This window comes from Tursiops truncatus, chromosome 12 (assembly GCF_011762595.2).
Source record: "Tursiops truncatus isolate mTurTru1 chromosome 12, mTurTru1.mat.Y, whole genome shotgun sequence".
In the NCBI taxonomy this organism is placed as follows: Eukaryota; Metazoa; Chordata; class Mammalia; order Artiodactyla; family Delphinidae; genus Tursiops; species Tursiops truncatus.
In genome coordinates, this window is record NC_047045.1 from 61,646,882 (window position 1) to 61,668,524 (window position 21,643).

General features: G+C 39.0%; 1 protein-coding gene across 20 annotated transcripts in view; it reads right to left on the minus strand.

Annotated features, from left to right (window-relative positions):
• The window catches only part of AHI1 (Abelson helper integration site 1), a 219,081-nt gene that overhangs the window by 59,800 nt on the left and 137,638 nt on the right, over window positions 1-21,643 (minus strand). For 12 of the 20 annotated variants that reach the window (XR_012324850.1, XR_012324849.1, XR_012324848.1 and 9 more), the window contains 2 exons: window positions 6,583-6,745; window positions 2,863-2,963 (listed from right to left, as the gene is read on the minus strand). Coding sequence is in view for 9 of the 20 variants with exons in the window: in XM_073789617.1 (XP_073645718.1) it covers window positions 2,863-2,963; window positions 6,583-6,745 (264 nt within the window). In the remaining 11 variants the exon portion in view is untranslated. Of the gene's footprint in view, window positions 1-2,862; window positions 2,964-6,582; window positions 6,746-11,001; window positions 12,574-21,643 lie in introns of those variants that run through there. The other 8 variants (XR_012324853.1, XR_012324854.1, XM_073789626.1 and 5 more) reach the window with 6 other exon arrangements.

Here is a 21,643-nt window from a genome sequence, read left to right on the forward strand (position 1 = left end):
AACTTACCTGCATCCTCTTCCACATTTACCTGTCTCGGCGGGGGGGCTGATGCTCTATGCTCAGCACAGCCAGACAATCTAATCCTTCGCTGAGGGGGCTGTCCTGGGCATTCTAGGATGTTTAGCAACATCTGTGACCTCTACCCATTAGATGCCAGTAGTACCCCTCTCCTTGCAGATATCTGATTTCTCCAGGCATTGTCAAATGTCTCCTCGCGACAAAATCACCCTCAGTGGAGAACCACTGCTCTAGGCCAAGACTAATCTATCAACCTGTCCTCCCAATGAAAACCTCCTGCTTCCTCTAAGATCCATGTGTGCTTTCTTTATCTACCTTCAACCTGAACCTGTCCTACTGGCTTTGACTCCTTAGGGTATCATTTTATGTCATTCCAATATTTAAAAAGTCATTCCTGGAACCAGGTCTCCCTCCAGCCACTGCTTGACTTTTTTTTTTTTTTTTTTTCTTCCTTCCTTCAAGTGAAGAGGCTCTGGGAATGACTTCCACGAGTTCACTTGCTGAGGCCCATTCTACTCTTCCATCCTCCTACTAGTATGAATCCATGACACTAGTGCAAAGGTGTCAGGATCCTCCTGATGTCCACATGCTGAGACCCTAACTGCCTGTTTCTGACACTCCTGTCTGTACCCTCCTGGAACCTCTATTTTCCCCTGGCTTCCAGGCCACTTCTTTCCTTCCCCTTTGATTACTCTTTTTTTTTTTTTTTGCGGTACGCGGGCCTCTCACTGTTGTGGCCTCTCCCGTTGCGGAGCACAGGCTCCAGACGCGCAGGCTCAGCGGCCATGGCTCACGGGCCCAGCTGCTCCGCGGCATGTGGGATCCTCCCGGACCGGGGCATGAACCCGTGTCCCCTGCATCAGCAGGAGGACTCCCAACCACTGCGCCACCAGGGAAGCCCTGATTACTCTTTCTTAATCTTCTTCCCTTCACCTGACTGTCCCTTAGATATTGAATACCAGTAAGTGTTCCACTGGGATTCTGTCCTTGGCCGCCTCCTCTCAGAACTCTTTCTCCTGTGCTCTCTCCTTCATTACAAGCTTCAACTTTCCTGATATAATACAATGGATACATTAACTTCTCCCACTGTATTCTGAAGCCCTATGTTCTCTGAAATTCCAATCCTGAATTTCTGGCCTCCTAGTGAATATTTCTACCTGGGAGCCCTACAGACACCACTAACAAATCAGGATATCTAAAACAACTCATCACATCCTACTCCCACCATTCCCTGTCTCTATCTCCCCAAATCTTCCTTGCTCTTTTATTATTTCTGTGGTACCGTATCCATGCAGTTGTATAATAAAGTCAGGGCCCTTAGCACACGCCTAGATTCCAACTTCACTAACCGCATCCACTCAATCACAAAATCCTGTCAGTTTTACCTTATGACCACAACCCTCCACATCTGCACTAGTTCAGGCTTTTGTATTTTATTTCAATGGACTCATAACCAATTTCCCTGCCCCAGGTCTCAGCTACCTCTAACTCAACCACCGTGCTACCACTAGAATGGCATTTTCATCCTGTAAATCTGTACATGTTACTCCCCGGGCGACCTTCTCCGGGAATCCCCTCTCTCTGAGGGCTACAGTCTAAGCATCTGAGCAGAGCACACTAGGCCTGGCTCCTGTATTTCTCTTATCCTTCTTTCCATCAGACCCCATGCTCACCAAACACAACCATACTATACCACACCTTACTCAAGTTATTCCCTTTGCTAGAATGTTTTTTCCTATGATCATCTACCTAACACATACTTTTTCATCCTATAAGCCTCAGCTCAAGCCTGACCTCCTCTGGGAACTTCCTGGACTCCCCGGAGAAGATTTAGAGTGTTTCTTCCTGTGTGTGTCCAAAGCATCATGCACAGATCTTCATGACAGCTCCTACCATAGGGTGCTGGAATCACCTGCTTGTAGGAGTCTCACCTACCAGCCTGTAGGCTACTCAAGGCCAGGTGCATTGACTACTCAGTCTTTTTTCAGTGAGGACTAATAGTGTGCTTAGCATGGAAGTGAGCACTCAACAAATATAGAATGAATGGCAGGATGATACATGACAGGTTCAACTGTCAAAAAACTCTATCACGACATGGTATTTGTTAAAAAAAAAAAAAAAAAATATATATATATATATATATATATATATATATATATATGCCTGCTAGTTCATGGAGTCAAAAAGAACTGAAGTTATTCAGTCTAAGGCAAGAGCTAATGTCACATAATAAAATAAGTTAAATAAGGTAATATATATGGTGGTACAGTGCTTATAAACTTTTCTATCAAAGCACTACCAACATCAGAATTCTGCCTGATATCCTTGAGGGAGCTGATGGCATAGGGTGAAAAAACATGACATTTCTCTGGCTAATAACAGATCCGTATTTATTTTAACCTGAAAGCATTTAAAATTCCTAGCAAGTTAAGAGGAATGATCCGGGAAGATATGACATCTTTAGTCTATGAGCCCCAGTCATTGTTAGCATAAATGTGGACCCCTCAGGTGGGGCTGAGGACAGTGTCAGTATCACAGTTACAGAAATGTGGAGAGTGGAAATAGCGTCACACTTAAAGTCACAAGTTCTACTTTGGGTTCTCGTCCCATCACTTGGGCTGTGACTTGGGGTTTATTTTAATTTCTCTGAGCCTCCTCAGTTTCCTTATCTGGAAAATGGCTATAATAATATTTGCCTTATATATTTCAAAATGTTGATGCCAATATTAGAAGAAATAATAATGTAAACAATGAAGGATGTAAACATGAAAAATAAAGTAATATTTCATCCAGAGAGAGTGAAAATCAAAGTACGTGGAATACATAGTCTTGCAAACATTTACCTTTTGTGGAGCTGAAAAAGCTTTTTCCATTTTGGCTTTTTCCTTAGGGGTTAAAGGAGGGGATCGCTCCTTTACCTCTGGAGGCTGTTCTCGATACAGTGCTGGAATTGAACAAAGAATTCATGCAATCAAATCGATGAGCACCGTTCCACGGGGCAAAACAGCAATGGGGGGCAGACAGGAAACTAAACACACCTATATTCAGACTTCCTTGGTGTAACAATAAGCTACCCAGAACTTATTGTTAAGGCGATTTGTAGTCTTACACATTCCTTATCCAAAGAACACAACTTATGATTGGCAACTTTTGATCAGCAGGATTTCAGAAATGCAGAAAGTGTCATTTTCACTTACTATGTATGTGGTCATGCAGATGCTTATTTTACCTTAATCCACATTTACCAAGAACCTGCTATATGCAGGGACATCAGCTAGGTACCACTGGAGGAGATACGAAGATGACCAAAGACAGTCTTTGCTCTCAAGGAGCTTACAATCTGGTCAGAGACAGATATGTTCACAATTAACTGTAATATAAAACTGACTGTGACATTATTCTGAAGAGAGATAATAACAAAGACAAGTTCTGATGTGGGGATAGCAAATGCTTAATGGAAAAAGTGGTAGGTGTGTCAGACTGAAAAATAGGGAGGATTTTGCCAGGCGGAGGTGTGGATAAAGGATAATTTGTGAAGATGGTATGAAACAAGTAAGCACAGGGCTGGGACTATACATGACACAGGATCCACTCAGTGTTGGATCTAAGATTCTTATAAGATTATAATCTGTATAATCTACTTAATTTACATGTGGTGTTGAATCTAAAAAGTTATGTGGGAATTTTAAAGGGCTAAAAAGGAAATCTGTTCTGGTTAAATAACTTGGGCAACTCTGAATTGAGAGAAAGTGATAAAATACACCTGATCAAAATTCTAAAATTATAAGCTACATTAATGGGCTTTGTGTGTGGGCGGACTTTATCATTGGGTTTATCTCTTACTGGAAATGTTAGATGTGATTAAGGAAATTGATCAAGTTTTCCTTTCCAGTGGCTTAAGATACAAAGGGAATGTCCTTTGTGATAACAGGGTACCAATGTCTTCTATTGGGTCATTCTCTTAAAGGACATGGCTTTCAACTGAACAGTTGATAGTGATTATGTATGTATGTATAGTATGTACACACACATACACACACACACACACACACACACACACACACACACACAGTCCCTTAGATCATTTGCTTTGCATATTTGGCTTCAGATAAAGGACAATTTCTCCTACTATTTTCAGAGCGGAATATGCTGCTGACAGTCATTTTTTCTCTAATGTTAAAACTGGGAAGGTGAGTTTTTGTTAAATTCAGGTAAAAAGTAGGATAAAAGGAGAGGAAAAGGCCTTCCCTGGTGGTGCAGTGGTTGAGAGTCCGCCTGCCAATGCAGGGGACACGGGTTCGTGTCCCGGTCTGGGAAGATCCCACATGCCGTGGAGCGGCTGGGCCCGTGAGCCATGGCCGCTGAGCCTACACGTCCAGAGCCTGTGCTCCACAACGGGAGAGGCCACAACAGTGAGAGGCCCGTGTACCGCAAAAAAAAAAAAAAAGAAAAAAAAAAAAAGGAGAGGAAAAGAACCCCTGATGAACTGAGAATTCGATCGTATTCTCAGGTTTTCTGAAAAATTTTTGTTTTTTCTGGCTTTTGCAAAAGCTTTTTCAACAAGCAGTGACTGATGCCAAAAGAAACCATCAATTATTCCGGGGTACAATAAGGAGTCACGGCAACTGAAGGATGGCCACCGCCTGAGACACGGAATTAATTTCTGTACTCGGCCACCAACCATGGTCACTGCAGTATGCTTCAGAAGTCCCACTTTGGTTCTTATGGAAGAAAACCAAATTTTATTGAATCTTTAATCCCCTGTGGATCAAACATCTATAGCCTCTCAATATTTGCAAGCCTAAGAGGTAATTTCTGCAAACTAACTAGATTCTAAAGTTAGCACATAACACCATGTTGCCTGGAAATACACAATCTTTTTATACTGTCAAGTTTCCACTTGTATCTGAAAGAAACAACAGATTGTAATAGCTAGCTAAAATGACAGATATACTCCAGAGTGACTAAGACTGTGCAGGCAGCTCTTGATTTAAAAACAGAAGCTACCGCTGCAGAACTCCAGCTGCTGGTCCTGAGAGAAGCCCTCACTGGGAGGGGAGGGAAGCAGCCCGGATATCTGAGATGACCTGCAAGTGTGAAGTGCTGAGTTTACAGGAGATGACTGGGAATTAACCTGTCCCCAAATTTCCTCCTTCCACACTGCCTTAACTTTTCTCCAGTCTGCATCCTCCTTTAAACATAAAACTATACCTCAGATAGAGTTTAAGAGCTATTAGTCATTTACTGCTCAGAGAATAAAACCATGGCACAGAGGAAATTAAGAATTTTGTTATGAGAGAGAAAGAAGTGGGTAATTTTCAAGACAATTAGCGCTTTGGAGGGGAGGAGTATGCTGAAAGTGGCAGATAAGCTGGGGAAGGAGCTGCAGTGAGATCTAGAGCTCTTGGGGAGGGAGCCCTGAGAAGGGCCGGGTGCAGACCTGGAAGGTGGCCCAAGAGAAATAGTTTTACCTGGGCCTGGCCCAGCACCCAGGATTCATGGAAGAGATTCTTTCTCCTTTTCTTCATCTCTTTTCCCTTCAAAGTTCAGAACTTAGGTTAGAAATCAATCGTATTTTTGTTCAACCATAGTTCGGGTTGAATGGGGTTTCAGAGACTAGCCTGAAAACCAACTACCACTTATAATAATTACTTTGCAGAAACAAAAGACTTAACAGTAAACATTCAAAACGTAGCGTGCTCTCAAGGCTGCTTCTACTATATTTTTAAATCGGAACTATACGATTTTAGTGTTTCTGGAAGAAAGCTTAGAGATGATGGAGCTCAGCTCCCTCATTCCATGGTAGGAAACGGAGGCATATCACTATTAGTTGTCAAGCTAGGATTAGCAGTCAGTTCTCCTGACCGCTGGGCATCGTGCTTTTCCTACCACACACCAAGTTAATGGCTGATGGGAAGTGTTCTTCTGAAGAAGCACTGCTATACTCCTCTCCTTTCTTCAGTCTTTGAACTCTTTTATTTTCAAACTCTCTGTGTTAGTTCTATTTTCTCCTCTCAAGGCCTGGAAGCAAATCTACAGCTTTCAGAAACTCAGATTTAGAATTTCTTCTCGGGCTCCTTTCTTTTACCTTTCACAAATGAGGGCTTAATTTACTTGAGAGTGGAACAATCTATTGCAGTTTTCTTTGAGCAGGGACCAGCTAGGCCTGGGGATACAAGGTAAAAAGAATGGGAGTTGGGAGCTAGAGGTTCTTAGGTGTCTGTCAACTGAGGAGTCTCTGCGGCAAGAGGAGAGGTGACGTCAGTGTGTGAGCATCAGGTGGCGGGGAAAAGGGGCTGAAGAAGGGTGGTAGCTAGACGGGCAGGTCCCCTGGGATGGGAAGTCCATGAAGTAGATATTCCAATCTCAGAATGTAATAGCTTTTGAGTGTACTAGTGCCCCCCTCCCCTTTTATTCTTTTGCAACGTGAGAATGAAGAGCAATACCCATCGGTAAATGTATGCAAAAGTAACAAGACAGCAAGTTAAAGCGTAGAAAATGATAAAATCTTGGACTATCAGTTATACCATATTAGTAAACCAGGAAGGGAGCACAAAACTTACTTTCACTAGCCACATGATTAGCTGGAAAATAACCTTCCTGTCCCTTTCCTCTGCTGCCATACCACCAGTCTTCATTATCTTTGAAAAACACTCGGATAATGTCTCCGCGATGGATGGTTAGTTCATCTGATCGATTCGCTGTGTAGTCATAAAGGGCCACTACCTAAGAGAGAGATAAGACCACCACAGCTTTATCACAACTGTACCACAGAGAAAACCCCCAACATTCACTTCCTCTTGCAGAAGAGCAGCTGAAACCAAAGCAGTACTTTGGTGAGTCTGAGGCTGTCTCAAGGTTTGCTAATGGGATCAGGGGTGGTGGGAACACAGCAGGAGAAGCAAGATAAAAGACTGTGGGATTGAGAAATGGTTAAGATCATTCAATACACTAAGATTAGCTTCAAAATAGCAGATGTTAATTTTTTTTAAAGTAAATTACTTGTGAGGCAAATAAAAAAAAGCTCACACATCATTCACTTTCTTAAAATTGTTTCATTCCACCTTTGGTCCCATTCCCTGTGCTAAGCAGACGCATCTGAAAAAAAAAAAAAATTCTCCAGAACGTCGACACTTTTACAAAAAGGAAAAATTCAATGGAACAACCAGTTTACATAATTTCATTGTGATCACTTGGGTTTATTGTTAATGTCTCTTTTTGAGATGTATTTCTATACAAATACCATTTTTGGGGTATTTTATATGACTAATCTAAATCTTCCCATACTTTAAAAATACCTTTATAAGCTTATACAAATTTAAGAGGAAAAACCCTTCTATGAGAATCCTCTTTCTCTGTTTTGTTACAGTAGTCACTATATGTATTTTTTCTTTTGAAAAACCAAATTCAAAATGAATGGCTGCATAGGAATCTACAAATCCCTTACAGCAGTTACAAGAAGGAAGCAGACCTCAACCCACTTTAGACGTGATGCAGTGTATAAAATAGGACATAATACATACACTAAAGAATAAACTACTTCTACTTTTTTTCCTATGTAAATGGAATTTGAAAATTTACAGGTTATACAACTACATACGCAATGGAAAATTATCATTGCAGTCCTCTGCATTTAGGCTGAGTACTGATTTATTCACTTAACAAGTATTCACTGAAATCCTAATGTACCTGGTACTGTGTTAGGGACTGAACATACTGTGATAAACAGGATAATTTCTAGAAGGGGTACCTCGCTTAGGCTTTGCAGGTGAATGAAGGATAATCAGGAAATAGCCAGCTGAAGAGATGCAAAGTGTGTCTCAGGCAGACTGCACCCCATGTGTGAGAGTCCCGGGAAGAGAAATCCCCAATAGTTCAATATGGTGGGAGCCTGGCATTAGAGGTAAGAGTCTAGACAGAAGGTGGGAGAAGCTGAGGCTTCAAGAGTCAGTAGGCACCAGATCATACACGCTGAAAGGTTCAGACTCAGAATATGGGCAACGGGAAGCAAGGAATGCCATAACAGTTCTCAGTTCTCAAAACTCTTTGTGGTGCCTTGAAATTAATTTAAAATCTTTATTAACACATTAACCAGAAGACTTTAATGGATAAATCTGGAATTAACTGCTGTCACTATACAATATAAGGGCAGTAATGATAATTTAAGTGGTAAAAATACAATTCTTATTGCACTGCTTAGCACAGTCCCTAGTTTACAACATGCTATGCAGGACGCTGTTTAAAATTTACAAATCTTTTGTAACTCTCAGTATATTGATGCCAACTCACTTATGTAAAAGTGGAACTTTTAACTTTTCCCGTGCATTCTTCCTTCTCCAAACCTCTTCTCCTGTATTCTCCTGCATGGCACCAGCACAGAACAGGAAAGCCAGTAAAAATGTGCTGAGTGCCTGCCATGTTCTGGGTCCCTTGCTAGTGGCTTATGTGAGTTATCTTACTCAACCTTTGTGACAATCCTGTGAGGGCAGAAATTCTTATTTCAATTTTACAAATGAGAAATTTGATACACAGGGAAATCTAGTAACTTGTCTAAAGTAAACTACTAAGTGGTAGAATCAGGATTTAAACTCGTGGTTTTTTTCTTTCATTTTTTTTTTTAAAATGAAATACATTTATAGGCCATCTTTACCTAGGATCAAACATGGGAAAGCAGCAGAGAGGAAGGGAGGAGGGACAGGAGATCCTAATCACTCATGAAAGATAAGACACATTTTTGGACAGCAAAACTTGGCCAGCTGGCTGTGCTGAGAAGATTAGCTCCCCCGGGTCACCTGCAGGCCCCATTGTGCCCCTTTCCCGACACCTGAAACCCAGTCCGAGAACCTGCGTGGGGATTTGTTCCCACTGTTCTTCATCCTGGTGTTCCTATAAAAAGAGGAAGAGATACCAGGAGCATACGTGCACAGAGAAAAAGGCCGCTTGAGGACACAGCGAGAAGGAGACTGTCTGCATGGCAAGGAGAGAGGCCTCAGAAGGAACCAACCTGGCCGGATACTTGATCTTGGACTTCCAGCCTCCAGAACTGTGAGCAAATAAACTTCTGTTGTTTAAGTCACCCGGTCTATGGTATTTTGTTACAGCAGACCTGTCAGACCAATACATAATACAGCCTCCCAACCTGATGGTGTCAGGTGAATCACGTGTTCCCAGCCTCTTACGCTATTGCAAATGGGCAATGCCTCATTTGCATCCATCTTAGGTCCTTCCTGGCTTACAGTACTGTGTTCTACACTCTCATGCTGCTATCTCCTGATGTAGAAATAATGTCCTTGACACCAAACTCCACAACTACGATCCTTAGGAGGGAGACTACACCCCCCAAAGCAGTCTTGCTTTGTCACCATCACACCATTACTGACATTTAGGCACAAAACAGCTTCACAATGAGGAGTCAGCGTGTTTCACGTGCCAACAGCCCACAGGTTGGCGGCAGTGGAGCTGTGACCATTCTCTCATCATACTGAAGACACGTGACAAAATCCACACGGCTCATGAGAACCTGCTGGTATTCCAGTGTGTGTTTTTATCAAAATGTTCTCATCATTGGAAGACCGTTACTCTCTTCTGAGCATCACAGTACACACAGTAAACTCTGCTTGTTTTATTCTGGTAGTGGATTTTGCATAAGTCACGTCTTCCCTGTCTCCAGTTAGATTTCATTGTCATCTCGCTGTTTTAGGATAAAGTAAAGCTCCATTGGGAGCTTTATTCCCCAAGTGTTGGAAGACACAGTCCCATGCAGAGGTTTGTGCTGAATTAATACCATTTCTATTTTCCCCTTATTTTGGTAGGTTTTGTCACAGAAAATCTGTTTTGACCATTCTCTTGAGAAGTGTCTTCTACAATGCACCCTTCTGTGCACACGGTGGTCTGGCACGTGGGTATGACAGAACATCCTCAGTACTATGATCCAGATCTTGAGCTGACAGGGCGGTTATGAAATCTTTCAGTAATCTTTCTTTTTAGACGTAAGTTTAAAAATAGGTGCCCATGTGCCCATGTTGGTAATGATAGGTCTGGGAAATAGAATGTTCCACAAAATCCACTTGGTCACATTTGACCACTATCCACATATTTGAAACAGAGTTCCTTCCTTTTCTCAAAGCTTGCCGAGTTGCTTGGGCACAATCACTCACGGTGGAAGTGCCACTGGCAAGCTTTTTTTTTTTTTTTTGACATAGTTTTCGGTCTTCATAGCAGTGCTTGCCAGATACTATTTCTTGGTTTAAGCAGAGTCTGCCAGGCTGTTATAAGACATTTAGGAGAATTCCTTTTTGCATTATCTTCTGAGAGATTTTTCATTATTACAGTTGTCTCTCTAGAATTCTCAGTGGTTCTTGAAACCACTGTACCTAAGGAACATTAACCACTGTACTGCTCAGCAGCAGCAGATGTTCCTTGCAATGTTATCTGTGATGCAATCCAAAAATCAATATTCATGATGACCCCAAGTCATTCAACAAGCTGTGCTGAATAAGTCATACGCTTGAGCACTTTCTCCTCCAACAGGGCTTCTGCTGGCTCCATAATCGTTGGGGAACTTCTTTGCGCCGACCTGCAGCCAATGAAGCATCTGGATCCCACCCCCTTCCCTCTGCTTCCTACTTGCTTAACTTGATTTCAGAATTCTGCCCTCCAGAACAGTGAAAGAATACTTTTCCGTTGTTTTAAGCCACACCATGTTTGTGGTAACTTGATATGACAGCCCCAGAAAACTAATACATATGACGTTTACTTTCGTGAGTACTAGATTCTTTGTATTCCTTTAAAGAGTATTGGAGGTTTTTCTGGCATGTAGTTACTTGAGATCAGTTTGACCCCTTCCAGGTTTGCTTTTAAGTTGTGTTAGAGCAGATGCAGGAAGACTTTAGGACTCAATAAACTCTACTACTAAGATATGATTCTCCTGAGAATTCCCCCTGATGCCCCACATTATTAGGAGGTTTTGCCATTCTGGCTGGCAGGACTGTGAATTATTCCCATTCTGTTGTGTAGGCTACTAATCTCTGACAGTTCTTTCCTTATGGAGTTTAACCCCATGTAGGTGCAGATCAGTACTCAGCCAACGAGTTATTAAGGGTACTTCTTATGGTTACTGGCAGGATTATTACCAATTAATATGAGGTGAAACAAAAAGAAATGTCTTAGTAATTATTTTATTTTTTGTCAGAACTCTTGTTACAGGTATTTAATGCACATTAACTAAAATGTATACATTTTCAGTTTTCATAATAAATGCAATTATGATTTATTACACATCTGGTATTCTTAAAGAAAAAGCACATCAAGCTTTAATATAGAAATATTTAGGTTACACTTAACTTCTGGCTCAAGTGTAATAAAACTTTTGTTCTTTTTTGATCTTATACATGTTCCCCTCAGGGATGGCCCATCTCTTGTAGGCTTGGAGGGACCTTTGGCTACGTGGTTGGCCTTGTTGTTTCAACACTCTGGATATACTAAAAGAGAAAGCAACTTACATACAAGAACAATTCATTGGAGCAAAGGGAGAAGATGCTTCTTCGTGCAGATTCCATAAGGACTATGCAGAAGTATGGATGGTCTAAGCCAGGCAGTTATATTGACAGCACTGTTTTTCACATAGTTAACAACATGGTGTGGTTGTAGCTTTTTAAACTATGAAAGCCCAGAGAGATTGTACTTTCTAGTTGAAATAAAGTTATTTAGAATAGATTGTGGCTTCAGATGCATTTGCTGCTTTTTCGACCTTGGAGAAACATCCTTAATGAATTTTATAGAATTCTGATGGCAGGGTTTTTAAAAAAATCTCTTTCAAGTTTTAAACTGATTCATTATTTGTAAGAGGTCTGGGTACAGCTGTAGCATTTCATATGCTTTCTGAGAGAAATGGACCGTTTTCTTGGCCACTGGAGATGCTTCTCATGTAATCAAACAACAGTTTATACATCTTGATCCTATTTTTTTTTTAACTGTGTGTTTCTTTGGAGTTAAAATGGCTGTGATAGCCTCACCAAACACTTCAATCCCTGATGGACTAAAGGTGAACATTCCACATAGCAGCATGCTCCCATTTCTTTTTTTTTTAAATTTTTTTTAAAAAATAAATTTATTTATTTATTTTGGGCTGCATTGGGTCTTCGTTGCTGTGCGCAGGTTTTCTCTAGTTGTGGTGAGTGGGGGCTACCCTTTGTTGTGGTGTGCAGGCTTCTCATTGCGGTGGCTTCTCTTGCTGTGGAGCATGGGCTCTAGGCGTGTGGATTTCAGTAGTTGTGGCACGTGACCTCAGTAGTTGTGGCTTGCGGGCTGTAGAGCGCAGGCCCAGTAGTTGTGGTGCTTGGGCTTAGTTGCTCTGAGGCATGTGGGGTCTTCCCGGACCAGGGCTTGAACCCGTGTCTCCTGCATTGGCAGGCAGATTCTTAACCACTGCGCCACCAGGGAAGTCCTTGCTCTCATTTCTTTTGCTAGTTTCCACCCTTGTTCCAGACACAGGTTCTTCTTTCATATCTTTCAGTCTTGCTATAGTTTTGGGGTCACCTCGGAGATCTGAGTTCCTATTAATACAACAGGTATATTTAGTGTGTATTCTTTAAGTTCTGTTACCCACTCCTCTTTCACATTTTGAAACGAGGCTACATTTACCACAGAGGAGCATACAGGGAGGACATCAGTCATCGGATAAGATAAAAGCCTCAGATGATCACAGCGTTCTTGTCTGCTCTTAGTCTTTCTGTTTGGCCATGTCACAGAGAACCAGGAGGTACTAACTGTCCCCTAAGGTGACACTGGCTGCGTAGCAGTTGAAGATGGCAGGCATGTAATCCTCCAGGAAGGCGTCGCTGGCATAATTCATGGGTAGGCACATCTTGCCCGCCTCCCAGTCGCCAACCACCATGTACCTGAGCATCACTGCACTGGCCCATGAGCTATGCTGGGCATGGTCTCCCCACTTCCACCAGTCCCTTCCCTGGCTGTGCCTGCTTGCTGTCCCCCAGTAATATTTAACAAGTGAAATAAAATAAGCTTTAGGAAAGTCTCATTTCTCAATTATGTCGAGCAATGTTGGGTCTTTATTACTAAAATAGAAAAAAAGAGCAGATAAAAAAGGTAGTAGAGGGGCTTCCCTGGTGGCGCAGTGGTTGAGAGTCCGCCTGCTGATGTAGGGGACATGGGTTCGTGCCCCGGTCTGGGAAGATCCCATATGCCGTGGAGCGGCTAGGCCCGTGAGCCGTGGCCGCTGAACCTGCCCGTCTGGAGCCTGTGCTCCGCAACGGGAGAGGCCACAACAGTGAGAGGCCACAACAGTGAGAGGCCCGTATACCGCAAAAAAAAAAAAAAAAAAAAAAAAAAAAAAAAAAAAAGGTAGTAGAAAATCAAATTTAACAACAAATTCTAAATTGTACAGAAGTACATTACTAAACATTCAAATGACTCCTTTACTAATAGTGACACTGGGACTATATTTTATTCCATAAGAAGAATGGAAAAACATATAACCCTACTTCTAGCACCATGTGGTAGAAATATATACAGTCTCTTATAATTATTTCCATGAACACTAAGAAAGACAACTCTACAGATATTCATAAAAAAAAACTAAGGTCCTGTTATTTTTAACTGATCTTATCTGGATAATAATAGATTAAGAAAACAGAGATAAAGTAAATAATTGCACAAAGTTTATTGTCTCTGTACCAGACAAACTATCTGTTCTATCCTGCTACATAATGCTAGTATATATGAACCTTAAACACTTCATCAAACAAATATTTGAAAATATTTAATTCCAAATACCTTCTGGTAAAGTAACTACTAAGGGTAATGGAAAAAAACACGAAACGAGGAATCAAGACAGTGAGTTTCCAGTCCTGCCTGGGCCTCCAAGGCTAAAACATATCTTAAAACACTCAAGCTGGATGTCTGTAAACTAAGGGGTTTGGACCAGATGCTAGGTGGTATCCCTTCCAGCTTAAAAATTCTATCATATCAGGTATTCAAATAACTATTCCAAAAGAATGGCATTCACAAATATTAATGTAAATTCAAAATATTAATTTGTTGGATAACAGTGTGCCTGATTATTTGTGGTCATACATGGATTAGAAAAGCTTGTTTGTTTGCTGCAGTACTATACAGGAAAAGCCTCTTAGTCATAATTAAAGAAGAACAGTGATAAAGCATTTCTTTGGAATTTACTGGTTGGAAATACTTCTTTCTTCTTTGATGAATAGAAATGATTGAACTTTTGGACTTCACAAATGAAGCTACTCATTTTATATGATGACTGGTATTAATTAAACCTCTTCTTACTGGAAATCACAATTCACATACTTTGTTACAGTGAATCATTAGTGCTTCATTGAAAAAGGCTCTAAAATGTATCTGTGTGTTGGTTATTTCCTAAAAAAACAAAAAATATCAAGAGAATGATGAAGACCTTTATAGACTGGACTACAGATTTTTGTTCTGTTTTTTGTTACTGAAGAAAGATGACAGTGTACTTTAATTATTTTTCTTGGGAGGGATAGCAAAAGGAGAATTATGAATCATTGGTTTAGACATGGGTGCTCAAAGTGTGGTCTCTAGATTAGCAGTGGCAACATTACCTGGAAACTGGTTAGAAATGCAAATTCTTGGGCCCCATTCCAGACCAACTGAAATATTCTGGGGATGGACCCAGTAATCTGTTTTAACAAGGCTACAGGTGATTCTGATGTACCTTAAGGTTTAATTAACTTTATTTCGATGACCTACTTTATAAAACATGTACATTTATTTTCTGCACATATCAAGTATGTGACTGAATGGTTAAGAAACATAATTTAAAATATAAAACCAAATCTTATAACAAATTGTTAACAGGCAAAACTTAAAAACGTAAACCTGTTCCTCCTTTCCTATTTTACTTATGTTTCTTAGTTTCCCTCGTAGCACTGAAATGCTGACTAGGTCCAGATTTGAGTAATATAACATCTACTTCATCATTTTTTTCAACAAGCTCATGCTCAAACTGCAACTAGGAGTTATAGTAAACATTTCTTAGGTTCCCCTACCATCTCTTAAGGATTAGCAAAATTTTTAAAATAGAAAAACAAGCAAAAATTGAAAGATTAAATCTGTTTATCTAGCAATAATTATTAGATACATATTGTGTCTGAGGTACTCTTATAGGCTGAGGAGACAGAAGTGAACACAGTTCCTGTCCTTGGGATATTCCGTTTTATGTTTCATTGTTTTTGGTCTGGTGGCCCTTTTTAAAAACGGGATACCTTTAGTATTTGTACAAGTTACTCTGCTGTTTCTCTACTTTTCAGTTGCCAATAAAGAGTACTAGGGTGCATGCTGATATTGAATATTAAAATAATAATTTATGAATTACTTCAGAAAAGTATAATAAATTTCTTTAAATTCTCTTAGCAAACCATGAGCTATGAGTAAATATAAAATCAGTAAAAAAAGAATCAGTTGAAGATAGTTTTAAACAAAAATAAATTCAAGTAATTGCAAACAACATATTATTCAGTTTATATACAGTTTTAGTAATTATAAATTTTATACTTCACAGTTCAAAGCAGTGGTTTATAGAGATTATATACAGAAATATATCCCTTATGATAAATGGAATATTCTTTTTTTTATCCTGTTGCATTTATAACTTGTTTCTATTTTCCTTAGATGCTACTTTCCTGGCCAGGTCCTTTCTGTTGCCATATTGTTATGCGAATTAGTACAAATTTTTAAAAAAATACATAAACATACAAATTTATAAATACTAAAATAAAAATTATTGATTCAAGTTTGTTAAGGATATAAACACATGAATATATAAATGATAAAAAATTTAAAAATAAACATATAGGGACTTCCCTGGTGGTGCAGTGGTTAAGAATCCGCCTGCCAGTACAGGGGAAATGGGTTTGATCCCTGGTCCAGGAAGATCCCACAGGCCACGGAGCAACTAAGCCCGTGAGCCACAACTACTGAGCCCGCGTGCCTAGAGCCCATACTCCGCAACAGAAGAAGCCACTGAAATGAGAAGCCCACGCACTGCAATGAAGAGTAGCCCCCGCTCGCTGCAACTAGAGAAAGCCCGTGCGCAGCAACAAAGACCCAATGCAGCCAAAAATAAATAAATAAATATATTTAAAAAAATAAACATATAGATAGATAAGTAAGTTATACAAGGGTCTTCAAATAGACTTGTATTGTTGCAAAACTAGTTTGGAAAAGCCTTTTCTAAAACTGAATAGACACCTACAGGAACTAAAAAATGTTTGTATGAGCTACATTTCCATTTTTCTTTGAGAGTGAGGTATGGGTGCATTTCTCTATGCTTAAATACACATAATAGAGATAACAGACTTATCACTTAAAAATAACGTAAGGTCTGGGGCTTCCCTGGTGGCGCAGTGGTTGACAGTCCGCCTGCTGATGGAGGGGACACGGGTTCGTGCCCCGGTCCGGGAGAATCCCATATGCCGCGGAGTGGCTGGGCCCATGAGCCATGGCCGCTGAGCCTGCGCGTCCGCAGCCTGTGCTCCGCAACGGGAGAGGCCACAACAGTGAAAGGCCCGCGTACTGCAAAAATAACGTAAGGTCTGGAGACAAATCTTTTGAGAATGAAATTAAATCTTTTTAATGCTTAATGGCATCTTCAGGATTTCCTGGGCACTAACTATAAGTGCAAAGAGTTACAGTACTTGAGATTTTTGAGAACTACTTAAGAGCACCCCTAAGGACATTTATTAACAGAATTCATTAAATTTATGAATAATTTCTTTTCTTTCTTTTTTTTTTTCCTCGATGCACCATGTAGCTTGTGGGATCTTAGTTCCCTGAACAGGGATTGAACACGTGCCCTTGGCAGTGAAAGCGCAGAGTCCTAACCACTGGACTGCCAGGGAATTCCTATAATTTATAAACAATTTCTAAAAAGATGAATTAACTAGTAACTCATTTATATAATAAATACCTTAGGTGTGTGCTATATATATAGCACTGTACATAGTATGGAAAATATAAAGAAATGCAGCATAAAGTTCTTGACTTGAAGCTGCTTAAGACATAGTTAAGAAAAACATACTATTTCAAATATTATATACTTAAAAATTCTTATCCTGAAAGTTTAATTCACTCATTCTAAAACAAGTATATAAATCTCAGTTTATTTTTTTCTCAGCAACGTATATCTACTGTTATTATTTAATAATCTGCTATGCTATAGATATGTCTGTTTATCTCTCTAGATGTATCTAGAAATATATGTATCTACCAATTATTTAATGCCTGTTATGTGTCAGGCATGTGCTAAGCATTTTACACTATATACGTATGCATGTGTATATGTGTACATACACACAAATATACACACACATATATAGCACACATGTATACATTTGTGTACATACACATGTTCACACATATGTTCATAAACACCCTATTTAGTATTTATCACGCCTTTGTTTCCTTAATTATAAACTAAAAGAATTATTACTTGTCTAAATCACACAGTTTGGCAGATTCTAGATGTTAGAAGGTTTGCTTTTCTCCTAAATCTATGCTCTCAATCACTAAACCTACATATTTAAGTTTGAAGTTAGAGGCCTTCGTGGAACCAAGTAAACATTAAGTCTGCTTGGTTCACTGCTTATAACTTTCGCTAAGATTTATGCCAAAAGAAGGATCTTTAAGACTTGGTATTTCTATTAGAGAAGGCACCTGAAGAATATCATCAAAGCACTTTTCTTCATATTATCTTCTCAGTCACAATTTGTTGAGCCCATCAAACTGGGAAGTTATATGGTAAACTGAAATAAGGCCAAAGTGACGGCAGACGTATGTATACTAACAGGTGTGTCCATCTGATCACTATAGTTTATATTTACACTTATACTGAAATGACTAGGCATTGTTAATTTGGAAACGCTTTGTGAAAGAATCTTGAGTAATAAATTTAAATGGAAAGGGAAAAGTTTTTTAGGCTGCTGATAGTAAGACATCAATAATTAACTGCTCATCTTATTTAAAACACTGAGGCTTGTCTAATTCTAATATCAATCCAAATATTCTGGGAAAAGCTCATGTGCACACATGTGAGTATTTGGTTTAGTGAGGAAGAAGATAAGAATATAATAGAAGGATAATGAAGAAGCTTGATGGAAAAGGTCTCTATTTTAGTATATAAATATAATTATGATACATACAGAGATGTAGATGGTCAAGTAAGGGGCTCTAAAACCTACCAAACAGTATTTCAAATGGCAAAAGAGAAATCAGCAAATAGAATTTTAAAGAAGCAACCAGAAAACACTGACCTTAAGAACAAATGAGTAGAGGGGAAGCACTTCTGGAATGGCCGAGTAATGAAAATTAGCTCTTCCATAAAATCAAGAAAACTGGCAAAACTGTCAAAATCAACTTTTAAGAACTTGAAAAATTAGCCAAAGGACTGCAATAATCCAAAGAGCATGTATTCAAGAAAAACAGTTGGATCTTAGTAAAAAACATCAAGTTTTGTGGAATTTTAACCTGCCCTATTCCCATTACTCTCTTGCCAGCCCCATGGTAGCTTTAAAAACAGACTGACAACCATGGTTAACTGTGAAAACTATCAGGTTAGCAGTCACTGGGGAAGGCAGAACAGGTTCAGAGTGCCTATAAATCCCCACCTCCAGAGAAGTGCCACTATATGACCTAGGTGGCAGGCCCTGAAAAGCTCCATTCTCAGGGCTTGTCTTTATTTGATGTGACTCAGAGTCAGCTGTTTGAACAGCCATATCCCTCGAGCATTTGTCAGAAAAAATCAGTGGCAACTTAGGTGGTGATACATGTTATGACAAGGAACTGACCAAAAAATTAAAAGGAAAACTGGGAAATAACATGTCTGTCTATAGGGTTTGCTGAAAAGCATCAACAGATTCCTGGAAATCTAGAAGGCCATGGGCATGTGCAAAACTCTGTGTATGCCCAGGAAAGAACAGAGAAGGCTCAAATCTTTCATCTCTGCTGACCTTGACAGTCGATGCAAGCAGAAAGTGAAGTCTAAGTATGGTAGGGTTATGAACTGCATGTTGAAGCACTAAAAACATGTCCTAACACACAAATACAGCCCTTTGGAAAAGGTCCTCGGCATTTAAGGAAATCTTAATACAATCATTAGCTGACCACTAAGCTAACCAAGCAGACACTTTAGTGGTTGTACAACACAAAAAGTACAGTCTTTAAAGAATTACTCCAGGAAAGTCCCTAATTAAACAAATAGTAAAAGTAATAATAACAAAAATGACAAATCATAGGGAAGTGGGGGTAGAAAATCTGATTTTTAAGTTTGCCACATTATATTATCTCAAGTGTCCAGTTACAAGACATGTAAAGAAAGAGTAAAGTATAACCCTAATAGGAGTCAAAGAGGTCAATAGAAATTGTCCCTGAGAAAGTCCAGATGTTGGAATTACTAGACAAAAACTTTAAATTGGTATATATGTGTGTGTGTGTGTGTGTGTATATATATATATATATATATATTCAAGGACCTAAGGGAAACCATGTCTAAAGAATTAAGAGACTGGATATATGTATATGTATAACTGATTCACTTTGCTGTACAGCAGAAACTAACAAAACATTGTAAATCAACTATAGTCCAACAAAAATTTTAAAAAAGAATTAAGAGAAAATGAGAATGCTATCTCAGCAAATTGAAAACATCAATAAAAAAAAAAAGAATTAAAAAACAAACAGAAATTCTAGAGTTGAAAAGTACAATATTCACTAGAGGGGCTCAACAGTAGATTTGAACTGGCAGAGGAAAGAATCAGTGAACTTTTTCACTGATTAGTCTGAGGAACAAAAAGAAACAAGAATGAAGAAGAATGACAGAGCCTCAGACACCTATGGGCTGCCATCAAGTGTACCAAAATATGAATAATGGGAGACCCAAAAAGAGAAAAAAAAGAAGAAGGGGAGAAAGAATAGTTGAAGAAATAATGACCCAAACTTCCCAAATTTGATCAAAAATATTAATCTGCACATCCAAGAGCCTAAACAAATACCAAGTAGAATAAACTCAGAAAGATCCACACCTAGACATATCATAGCCAAACTACTGAAGCCCGAGAATCTTGAAAGCAGCAAGAGAAAAACAACTCATCACATAGAAGGATTCTCAATAAGATTAACAATAAATTTCTCATCAGAAACCTTGGAGTTCAGAAGTTAGTAAGATGATGCTTTCAACAATAAGTGTGGAAAGAAGACTCAACCTACTATTCAATATCCAGCAAAACTACCATGTAAAAAAGAAGAAATTAATACATTCCCAGATAAATGACAACAGAGAGTTTGTTGCTAGTAGACCTGCCCTTCAAGAAAAACTAATGGGAGTCCTTCAGGCTGCAACAAAAGGGCACTTAACAGTAACTCAAATCCACATAAAGAAATAAAGAGCACTGATAAAGGTAATTACATAAGTAAATACAAAGGACAGTATAAATGTACTTTTTGGGAAACTCCTCATGTAAATTAAAAGACAACTTCGTAAAGAATTATAAAACTGTGTTGATGGGCTTACAATGTATAAATAAGAGTGTCACAGACTTATGTATACTACCAAATATAAAATAGATAGCTAGTGGGAAGCAGCCGCATAGCACCAGGAGATCAGCTTGGTGCTTTGTGACCACCTAGAGGGGTGGGATAGGGAGGGTGGGAGGGAGACGCAAGAGGGAGGAGATATGGGGATACATGTATATGTATAGCTGATTCACTTTGTTATAAGGCAGAAACTAACACACCATTGTAAAGCAATTATACTCCAATAAAGATGGTAAAAAAAAAAAAAAAAAAAAGATGTAATTTGTACAACCATAATAGCACAAAGGAGGCAGAAGGGAAAATAACTGTATTAAAGTTTTTACATACTATTAAAATTAAGTTGTTATTAATCCAAACTATATTGTTTTAAGTTAAGATGTTAATTGTAATTCTCAGGGTAACTACTAAGAAAACAACTCAAGTAAATACACAAAAAGTAAAAGGGATTTAAATTGGTATATTAAAAATATTACTTTAATCAAAAAAGTGAGTAATGAAAGAGGAAAGCAGCAAAAAAATACATCAGACATAAAGAAAACAAAACCAAACTGTAGACTTAATTCTATCTTATCAGTAATTAAATTAAATGTAAATTGATTAAGCACTCCAAATGGAAAGCATAGATCATCAGAATGGGAAAAAGACATGATCAAACCATCTGCTGTCTACAAGAGGAACATTTTAGATTAAAGACACAATAAAGTTGAAAAGGATGAAAAAGATATGCCATATAAACAGAAACCAAAAGAGAGCTGGAGAGGCTATTCTGATACCAGGTAAAATATAATTAAAGACAAAAACTGTCAGTAAAGATAAAGAAGGACATTTTAAATGATAAAAGGGTCAATCAATCAGGAAGCTATAAATAAGTATGAATATATATGCACCTAAAAAGCCTCAAGATACATAAGGCAAAATGGACAGAATTGAAAGATGAAATAGATGATTCAACAATAGTTGTTGAGACTTCAATACTCCACTTTCTATAATGACTAGAACTAGGCAGATCAACATGGAAACAGAAGACTTGAT